The sequence below is a fragment of the Neomonachus schauinslandi genome, chromosome X (genome assembly GCF_002201575.2).
Source record: "Neomonachus schauinslandi chromosome X, ASM220157v2, whole genome shotgun sequence".
NCBI lineage: Eukaryota > Metazoa > Chordata > Mammalia > Carnivora > Phocidae > Neomonachus > Neomonachus schauinslandi.
This window is the reverse complement of record NC_058419.1, coordinates 100,149,325-100,160,565: the sequence shown is the minus strand read 5'-3', so window position 1 is coordinate 100,160,565 and position 11,241 is coordinate 100,149,325. Positions and strand designations below refer to the sequence as shown.

Here is an 11,241-nt window from a genome sequence, read left to right as displayed (position 1 = left end):
GCTGCCCGAGCCATGGATGGAAGTGTAAATGTAACAGTACTGCCCCGGGCTTCTGCCCGAGTGGCTCCCTGTCCTAGGTGAGGCAGCACCACGCCCTTCCTGGCCCGGCCTTGCCCACTTGTCCGGCCTCATCTGCTCCGATTTCGTGTCTCGCCACAAAAGTAACACAGCTGTTTGCAGTTTCCCCCACGTTCCCTGCCGTTCCTCCCCCTGACACTTTCTGCTCCCCCCGCTGCTTGGAAGGCCCACTCCTGACCCCCTTCAGCGTCCCTTCGTCTTGGTTATAGTCTCACCAGCACTGCAGACTCGCACAAAGGCCTAAGGAAGGAGCACGAGTAAAGACCGTGGACACTGTGCAGAGAACCGGCAGCCCCAGGGCCCATCATTTACAAGTAAAGCAACAGGATCATGATTTCCATTGAGTTCAGCTCTGTGGTGTAAGTAATCCATCTAGAATTTCTGGGAGTATAACATTTACAATCTGGCATAATCACTGGAGGAATGAAAAGGAGCAAGGAAAACTCAAATTTAGACTACACTGTGTCTGGTCACTCAACAAGACCTATGAAAGGTACCAAGTAGGTACAAGGAATCCCCACAGTTCCCTGCTGTCATGTAACGTCTGCTGACAACTTTAATTCACTTCAGACTTCCCAGTGAATCCGGTTAGTATTTATGCTCCTTTTAGACTCGAGAACAATCTAATCAATTTGCTATGCAGGCAGCAGGATGACAATGAGTTTTGGTCTCTCACAAAGGCTACCTTTTCATTGCTAGGGTCACACCTAGAATTTCAGGGCAAGTCTTACTTCATTTAGACAGTGCAGAGAAAAATACGTTGGAATCTGACACTACTAATTTCAGTCAGGAGACTATAGGCTTTTGAATCTGTGCAAGAAAAAAAGCCAACTCTGAGCTTGCAATGCTGAGGACACACAGTGGATCAAATTCTCAATATCCAACTGGTCTCCATTAAATGACAGTGAATCTGAATTATCTGCGGAGTGAGGACGAGACATTATGCAGAAGTGAAACGTTCAAGACTGTCTAAGTCACTAGTCACCCAAGCTTATGAGATGCTATCGAGAAAATTCAGAGTCAGATTTAGCTTTTGCTCAGAGCTTTCACTTTATATTTGTAGTATTAACCAACAACCAAGAGAATGCCAATGGGTGAGACATACACGGCCCAGGATTTGGAAAATGGGTGTTTAACCTTTTAAATATCTGACAAAGCAATGCTTGGTTAATCAAGAAGTTTGGAGAAGGGAAGTATTTTGAAAAACAAGCAGAAGAACAGCTTTTAAAAGGCAACGCTTTATAAAAATTAGGCTTTAACAATAATTTTAGTCAAAAGGACATGTGTGAGTGCTATAATTAAAATAAATTCAGCTTCATTTCATGCATTCAGTTCTTTTTAAGACTTTATTTATTTATTTGACAGAGAGACAGACAGTGAGAGAGGGAACACAAGCAGGGGGAGTGGGAGAGAGAGAAGTAGGCTTCCCACTGGGCAGGGAGCCTGATGCGGGGCTCGATCCCAGGACCCTGGGATCAGGACCTGAGCCGAAGTCAGACGCTTAACGACTGAGCCACCCAGGCGCTCCATTCAGTTTATTCAACAAATATTTATTGAATGCTATGTCCAACAACTGGGAGAAATGGAATCCTAAAGACCGAGGTAACACACCCCTGAGACACTTCAACATTAACCATTCTCTCTTTTTCAAGGGGAAGTGTTGTGAAGAATAACGGAATTTAAGAACATATCTCCTCAGGAATGGGGATCTCCAAGCCTCTTTCCTTTGCTATCTGTCATTTGGAGGGAAGTCCTAACTACAGAATAAAGGAACACAAAATACACATAGATATGGTAAGTATATGTCCAAGGGACACGGGACAATCTCAATTTTAAATATCCATTCCCGGGGCACCTGGTGGCTCAGTAGGTTAAACGTCTGACTCTTGGTTTCAGCTCAGGTCATGATCTCAGGGTCATGGGATTGAGCCCCGTATGGGGCTCAGGGGGGACTCTACTTGTCCCTCTCTCTCCCCCTCTGCCCCTCCCCCGGCTTGTGCCATGTGCACACGCGTGCTCTCGCTCTCTCTCTCAAATAAATGAGAAATCTTTAAATATCCATTCCCATTTTCTCTAAAAGTATGCTTGTATTAGTCTGATTATATGGCCCAGTTTGACTTAGGAAATACAGTCAGCTTGGTGGGCCCTGAGAGAGGGCATCTACTGAGCCCCTGGGTTCTCTCAGAGGAAGGACAGGAAAGGGTGAACTAAAGCCCCTTAAGCATCACTCAATTCAGGGATCATAAAGGCAAAGCTACGGCTCTGAAGCTCTTTGAGCGGAACTCTTAAGAGAGGACAGAGCAAAGGAAACCAGACAGTGTACTTTCGGGAGGGGAGCTCTGGAGAGACATTTCTTTGGAATTTGGTAGGAAGTGAAATGTGACAAAGTGGAGGAAGGAAGAAAGAAGCTCATCTTGACCTTTACTTGAAGGTCGGGAGGACTTACACAAAGACTTGCATCAACATCAGATCCTTCATTTCAGAGCTGTAAGGAGCCCTGGTGTCATTTTCTTTCTTTTTTTCTTTCTTTGACAGAATGAACCATCCCATTCTTGGGGAATGGTCTTGGATATCTTTCAGGAGAAAGTGGTTATCATTGTACCACAAGTACATGAACTGGTTTATTCATGTACAGCTTCAGGGCTCCTGGCTGGCTTAGTCAGAGGAGCATGCGACTCTTGATCTCAGGGTCATGGGTTTGAGCCCCACAGTGTGTGTAGAGATTACTTAAAAAAAAAAAAACAAAAAAACAAAAAAACAAAAACAAAAAAAAACAACTTACAGAATACTGCAAGTCAAGGTACGTTCCAGGGAATATGCCACAATTCTATGTAAATTCTGTTTACATAGAATGACTCTTTTTTATTCTCTGGTGCGAGGGTTGGCTATTTTGAGTCAGAAAATCTGGACCGGAAGTTGGTTCTGCCACTGGCTGATTGTGAAATCTGGGTCAAGCCCTTTGAACCTCTGTGAACCAGCATTTCTCCGTCCATCTTCTTGACAGAGCTTTAAGGGAGATTAAATGACCCAAAATACATTAAAGTGCTCTGGAAATGATGAAATGATAGTTATCAGTACTCTTTACCAACACCCTTTGGTCTGGTTGTCATGGTACAGAAGCAAAGTGTGCCAACAACACATAAGACAAAACTCTTACCCAATGACATGGAAAGATATATTGCATAATGGCAACAATCCTATTGTACAAAAATATTTTTATTCCTGGGTAACATCAAATTCTACTTATCATGCCAATCCCAACTTTTCCTTCTTATTTGACTCTGACTCCTAAAATAACTATAGATTTAACCTAGATGGATACTAAGGAGGATCCTCAATAAAGGAGGGGGAAATGTTGTATCTACCATCATCTTCAGTGCCAGTCTTACAAATAAGGCCAAAAATAATGTTCCGTATTGCCTCCTGGACAGTACTCATGGGACAACCTTGCTGTATTCTTAAAGTGAGGTTTTTACCAAACATTTCCTGATTACCCCCTAAGTATTCACACTGTGCCAGGAACTCTAGGGGACCATTACGAGGATGAAGACACAGTCCTTGACCCAAAGGCATTCACTGTCTTGTTAGAGAGAGGCAATGGGAATAACTAATAAAAAGGCAAACCAGTCAGGGAGTTCTCTGAGAAAGGTTCACATGACTCAGAGAATATAGGCAAAAGATCGATTACTTCCAAATGTCGGGATCTAACAGCGCTCTATGGAGAAGATTATTTTGAGGAAGGTCATGGTGGATGGGTAGGACTCCCTCATCAGATATGGAAGGGATGGGGGTTAGTGGGTAGGCTGAGAAGCAAGCTTGAGCTTGACTCAGAAAGTGGATGAGAGCAGGATGTATTCAGAAACAGCTGCTACAGCAACGTGGCTGGAACACAGGCACAAAGGAAGATAATGTTGTAAAAGGAAGTCAAGAGAAAATTCTGGAAGGTTTTAAGTACTCAGCTGAAAAGCTGGATTTTTTTTTTTTTTTTCTAGATGCAGAAATGCAATGAAGGAAGAATGCCATGAAGGGTCTTGGTTCCGGAAAGATACACAATTCAGGTCGGTATGGAGGATTTATTGGAGGGGTGAGAAAGAGAGTAAAGAGAAGCCAACTGGATAAGAGCATGACCACAGGTCAGGGGTTTTAAGAGCTAGATGGAGGGCAGTGGCAGTAGAAAGCAATGGATGAATGGCAGTTCGCTTTTTCATCTTGAAGTGACCTACTCCCCCCCAGGGCACCAGTTCTCAGACACACTGCGCTGTCTAGATTCACAGGTCTTGGTGCCTTGGGCTAAAGCGAAGAGATAAAGGTTCTTAAGTCCCACACATTTGAGCAATTGCTCCTTTAAAGACTTGCCTGGTGGCATTTGTCTAAAGAAGGCACAGTGAGGTAGAAGTGATCATACGTAAAAGCCTTTCTTAACCAAGAGACCTGTGATATAATAAATGTAACACAAAAGTCAAAGTCCAATGATTTCTATTTTCCTGACACCACAGAGTACCCCCAGATTTTGACACCTGTGTCCTCTCTGCTGTCATTGTGAATCTTCTTCAGGCTTTTCACTTCTAGGGTTTCTATTTCTCCGCGAACAGCTTTTTCAGATGATGACTGACAACTGGAATGGTCTCACTAACCTGCTATGATGGTGAGCATTAATGATTTCCGTGTTTGAGGATGGAAAATAAGATGAATGAATTCGTTCCCAGATCCGACCAAGCCAACGAACCTACTTTCTTAAATGCTTTGAGATAGACAATATGGCCAAATATATGTACAAATCATATAATCGTGAAATTAAAGGACTTGCTTTGTTCTTAAATTCTATTCTCAAATACATAATCAAAGCCTCTGAAACACATGCAACAAATCAATCACCATCATTAGCATTAATTCCTCTCACCCCTAAATTAGGACTTCTTAATTATACTATCGCATTCATTTTCTTCTTGCAGGTAACAAAAAAGGAGAGAGAGAGAATCTGTAAATGGAGCTAAACAGATTATTGTAGAAAACAATTAGACACAGAATGACTAAGTGAAGACTCCTGGTGCTTTTCTATGTGCGCACGTGTATGCACTCTGCATACCAATGACAAAGCTAGAAAGAAAACTCACCTGTTTTCTTCCTCAAGATCTGCTAGGATTCTCTCTAGCTCCCCTCTTTCCTCACTCTCTAAGGAAATCAAGATCTGGGCAGGACTACGAGGCTGGCTCAGGGGGGAGTCCTGGTTCAAACTTTGGCAGTAATGCTGGATTAACAAATGTTCATCATCTCTGGAAAATAAAATCAAAGGTTTTGGTTTTTTCTCCCCCTTATTTTGCTTTGGGGGTCAGGGACTCAGGTGTGAATTTAAAAATAGAAACATTTGCTCTTAACCATTAATTAGACCCCTTTTCCTATCTCTAAAGACATTTTGAGACTTTTGAGCTTGTGATCAATGATCTCATTGGTGACAATTCAAAGTATTTCTTGCTCAAATTTTCAAATGAATTTGATTGGCCTATTTACATGGGCAAATGAGTAGCAGAATTACAGAAATACTGGGACTCTTATGTTGACTGTTCAACCAATAGTTAACAGATATTAAAAGACATAACAATGGCTCTATAATGCTTTTACTACCAAGCCTGTCAAGATAATCTGTTCACTAACCCACGCTCTTGTTGACAATGACCAGGAAGAACAACCCTGCAGCCTTTACAATAATTAATATTTTTTTCAGGGGAGGACAATGTGACCACAAAGTGTTGCTTTGCTAATAAGCCAGTTTGAACTTACAAAAGCCATAGAGGCAAGATGGTAACAATAATGAAACTGGAGACAAATGATGGTTTCATTCAATTATTGTTCAGAGAGGAAAACAAAAACGAGAAGGAAAAAAAAAAGCCACTGGGATGACTAATTAAAAGAAGACCGAGCATCTCATTCTTTAGAATAGCTTTTAAGGACTAATCTTCAGGAACAAAGAAGCAAAAGGCTTACATTTGGGGAGGCAGCTGCAATGTTTCCTTAAAACTAGGAACTCTCTAATACACAGGAGAAATTATTTTCTAAATGTATTGCTCCTAGCTCCTTAGAAGCCTGTGCACATCTAAGTTATAAGAACTTCATTCTGTTCTTAATGAGAGGCTAAAGCTCTTTGTTTCTCGTTAGATATGAGTAGGATGGTATGTTAATATTCCCCTCTCTAAGTCTTCTGAGTTGAAAAACAATTCATGTATTCAGGAAAAAATGACTTAAATGATTTTGGTCTGTCAAGCCAGGTAATTGGTTGAGAAGTGAAAAGTTGTCTAAAAATAATTATTGGGTGTTAAAAACCAACATTTAAGTGAAGTCAACCAATCCCCCAAACAACTTCCCTAGATCTGCCCCCAAAAGGTCATGGTAAAGTTTTACCATCTAATACGGAGTCAAAATGCATTTTATGTCCTCAGAATGAGCTAAAGCTAAATTTCATTTAACAATTGTAAAAAGATGTTTTACTACCTAATTTATTATCCCTCTTCCCAAATTCTGAAATTTTATTGCAAGAACTTCCTGTGTTTAATTACAACAGAGCTATAATTAAATTTCTCTTACTGTTCTCTCAGGCAGTCAGTCAACGGCAGCCATTATTATACAGATACAACTTGAAATGATTTGAATGTGCTAGAGCTTCTAATCACCAAAAGTGGTGACACAAAGAAGCAAATCATTCAGGTTGTTTACATTTGGTTGATTCTTTGGCCACATATTTTCCTGTCAAAGTATTTTATATACTAAACCTACTAATACTTATCCCCATAATTGAGAGAGAGAATGTACCACAGTTACTTTTGTTTGGGGAAAAGGTTGTTTTCGTTTTAAGTAACTCAGTCATATACAAACGACTGAGTGTCGACTTGATTCAACACTCACCTTGGCAGGTGATCACCTTTAGCTACCAGATGATGTGTTCTCATGTCTTCAATAACCAGCTATGTATACATGCCACTCGGATACTATTTCCCTCAGCCTAATCCTTACAAAGGCTCTTGCCTTATCGGAGTGTGACGCTGGGCTGCCACACCAACGACATGATAAATTTACCACTCATTCTTCCCTTTGCCTAGATTCTCCATGACAAAGTGGTGAGACATCCGTAACTTATCGAAGTAGAGACACTGCTGTGCTTTGACTAGATTTTTTTCCCCTCTCTCTAAATTATCTATTCGGTTAGCAGATCCTTATCTTTTCCTACATATTAGCTTCTTAATCGGCTCCCTCCACCTCGGGCCCTTGGTTCATGGCACTGTTCCTCTGTGTTCCTCAATATGAACACTTCCCCAACTCAGTAAGAAAGCCACTCTTTCCCTGTTACCATTTCTGGCATTGCACTCTCTCTTCCCTTCTATTTGACAGGCCTGGCTTATCAGCCCACTAGACAACTTCGACCTAAATTTGTACTTCCTCTTCTGAAACCCTTCACCAGATCGCCTCACCTGATTTAGCTAGCGAAGATGCTAAATCACAAAAATCTACTACTTCGGATCTCTGAAGGAAAATGCCCAACTAACCTACCAGATGGGAACACCAATGCAACCATACCAAGATTACATGTCCGCTCCCGGAGTGGAGAAAATACTACTTAGCCATCACTTTTAAAAATTAATATCCAACCCCTTTAAATATCTGGCAGGTTTGGTCAAAGATTAAGCATTTCGTATAATTTCCATATTTGAGCCTCTGCAACTTGTGATAATCTGGTATTAAACAAGGCCCCCTGTTTTTGCTACTCCGGAATACCAGTAATGCCACATTTTGGATGAGCTCATTCCGTGTCAGGTGGTTAAGAGTCAAAGGAAAAAAAGTCAACGAATGGCTCCTTGAAAGATCAAGTGAGTCTAATGCTAATTCCTATCTTCTGCACTACCCTACCTCTAAAGCCCTCAAAGCAATTTCATCGTCAGGAACATTTTGTAAAAAGAGACAGGATACTTACATGCTCTCATTAGGAGAGATGCTATCATTTAGATAAGATCCATTGCTGTTTTCCATTTCTGCTAGCCTGATAAAAAACGTAAAAGCTCATTAAAACTTATGTGATTTCTTAGAATCTATTCAAGACCTAATCGAACATTCCTGAAAACTAAAGGATAAATCATGTCAAGAAGAGAAAGGATTCCTTCAAATTAAAGAATGTGTGTGTTGCCCTAACCATTTGACGCAGTGAGTGGTGGACCCCAGCTAGTTAGGAGCTTTACATTTATGCTATAAATTAGAAGGGAAGTTGTACTTGGTTGTTTTTTTCTTCTTCTTCTTCTTCACAAATTGATCTTGCTTTCACCGAGAGCAGGCCTTTGTTTTTACAAGAAAAGCTTCCCTACCAACAAATACACTGTACCTTCACTACCCCTTGTTTTTTAAAGACAATTAAAGCTTTCCCCTGATGACAGACTTATATAGCTAGTTAATGCTTCCCACGGTTGACAAACACGTTTAGCAGTTAGACTACTGATAAAGGATGGACTCATAGTAAGCTCTCCGAACAGTCTGCCAATTTTTACCTTCAAAAACCTCCTTCCCCTCAGACAATAATAAAATCTTCTTACCACTAAAAAATAAAAAAAGTTAACCAAACTCTCACAGACTTCTTTAACGAGCATAAGATAGCTTACAATTAGCAATTCGGTTTTTAGGCATAAAAATTCGCTGAAACACAAAGAAGCTGGGACAAAAAGTTGCACGGATTAGGAAAATTAATTATTTTTTTCTTTACAGCATCTGATGCTAAATAAGCACGCAAATAGAAAGCTAATGCTTTCATATGCTCTAGAGAACATAGTATCATTTCTTCACCCATGGATGGTTGGTCTAGCAGTTTTCTAAGAAGGTGAGATGATTTCTAAGCCAATTCTTTAAACGTGCTCCATATGCAAAACATAGCAAAGCTATCAGAAATGTTTAAAGGCCAGGATGAGGGGAGATTGTTCTGGACTAATGCTCTTACTGGTGTTCAAAAACAGCATGCAGTGGAATGGCATGCAAGTTAGAGGGCAAGTGGATTAGTAGAAATCAGACAAGATTGGGGGGGAAAAAGAAAAGGTTTGTTTCAAATGATTATAGGTTAGCTTTCCTTGGTTAGTTATTTCAATCAATATTTGCCTGGCATTCAACTAGTCTCATACCTGCTAGCATAATGTTCAATGCGTGAATGAGTATCATCGTGTGAAAGCTGAGGGGACGAGGCGGGCCTATAAGGCAGAAAATGTGATTAGTCACAGATACCATCCATTAATGGAGAAAAAAAACCCCACCACACAGTCATGTTATATATATGGCCTAAAATGCTTTTCTTCTAATGCTGTGGATAATGTACACATTTGGTTGTTCCTGTATCTTAGATATATCATCAACTATTTTAAATCCAAGGTTGAGAGGTAATTTCTCATACTTCTCATTTTTTTCTCCCAAAGCCATCAAGAGAGATCAAAATCTTCTCTGGAATGTTTCAATTATAGAAGGGTGGACGATCTCTTTGTGACATTTTTTCCTCCTACCTTGTCATTTCTCACATCCTATAGTTCTGAGACTATGTTGGCACTAGGTGGTTAAAAATTTTAAGTAGTTTCCCCCCACCACGCCATTTATTAGCTGCCTTCTTACTGAATGGAAACTGTACTTTTGCTTAGTACGTTTACAGTCAACGATTTTAATTCCCAGGAGGCCAGGCCAGGCTCTGTTAAGATCCCACACATCAGGATATCTTGGTCTGTGCTGTTTTGTAAGGAAGTAACATATCCACCAATGTAGTACAATTTAGTAGCAGGACCATATTACTACTTCACAAAATAAAACTGAATGACCCACAATGATACTGTGATGTTTTAAAAAAAAGAACGACTAAATCCAATAAAATGTCACAATATCTGCAGTATTTCTTAGTAGGGATACTGTGTGCTAACATACAGAGAAGAAAACTAGAGGGGAGCGTTAGCATGAACAGTCCATATGCTTTTGGGGTGTAAAACCCTACTTTTTTTTTTTTTTAAGCTCCAGAGACTAAGAAATTTGGTAAGGTTAATATTTTCCCTACCCTTTTGTATCTGATCTATTAATTACCCTTGAAGTTTTTATGGTATCTTTTGGATTAACCTTAGGAAAAAAAAAATCCATCTGTTCTGAAAACCAGTTTGGACTTGTGCTTTTCGGTCGTAAATAGAATAAGACAAAAGTTCTCTTCCATTTCTGTTCTGACACAGAAAGCCCGTACATAAAGGCATGGATCCAAAAGTCCCCAGTAACCTATTCAGTGAGGACTGGTTTAGCCCAGCGTCTAAACAGCATTAATGGATGTGGTCAAAACACTAAGAAGAATACATTTGTTTTTACTTACATGGAAAAAAACAACAACATGTAGTTATCTAGGCTTACCTAGGAAATAAGCTCGAAATCCCTATTCCTTAAAGAAGACACGCAATCCTAACATGATTACAACACCGTATAGGAAACAACTAGGGAACTGAGGTCTTCCTTGAGAGATAAATGTCTCATTTATGAAACCAGTGTTGTCTAGGTCAAGTGTCACTCTAATCCAATTTGTAATGAACTACAAAGACCTTTAAGCTGTCATGAGGAAACAAGGATGGCCACCCAATTTACTAGGCAGATCCAAAGATTTCCGTGTGAATCTTCGCTCTAGTTTGGTAGAGTTCACATCATTTCTTAGAACCCTGGAATAGCGCATTAGAAAAATGCTAAGGTTTGTTTTAAAATATTCACTGCAGGTCAAAATAATTTAGTACTTGGATCATTTGGTTTATAAGCCCTATCTTCAGGAACAAACCAATTTTTCATTTACATACTTTTTTTTTTCTCATTTACATACTGCTGATAAGCTAAAAGCCTACCAGGAAGAAAATGGTTAAGTGTTTTCCTTTCCAATGGTTGCTACCTTGGTAGTGTACAGAAGAAAGAAAACCTGAGACCTTTGAGCATAACTATACCAAGAAAACTAGGCATGTAAATCCAAAACACTTTAGTGAAATCTTATACAGAAAATATTATGCAGCACTTTAATTCTTAGCCTTGAGGCTAATTCCATGTGATTTTTGTTATTAAGTAGCACCTAACACAGCATGCATAAGCACAGGAACTCCTTAAAAAAAAAAAAAAAAAAAAAAAAAAAAAAAAAAAAACAAAAAA

General features: G+C 39.8%; 1 protein-coding gene across 4 annotated transcripts in view; it reads right to left on the bottom strand.

The window, feature by feature from the left end:
• The window catches only part of DMD (dystrophin), a 2,077,064-nt gene that overhangs the window by 48,656 nt on the left and 2,017,167 nt on the right, over positions 1–11,241 (bottom strand). For all 4 annotated transcript variants that reach the window (XM_021677947.1, XM_021677964.2, XM_044911938.1 and 1 more), the window contains 3 exons: positions 9,225–9,290; positions 8,039–8,104; positions 5,193–5,351 (listed from right to left, as the gene is read on the bottom strand). In XM_021677947.1, coding sequence (XP_021533622.1) covers positions 5,193–5,351; positions 8,039–8,104; positions 9,225–9,290 — 291 coding nt within the window. The remainder of the gene's footprint in view (positions 1–5,192; positions 5,352–8,038; positions 8,105–9,224; positions 9,291–11,241) is intronic.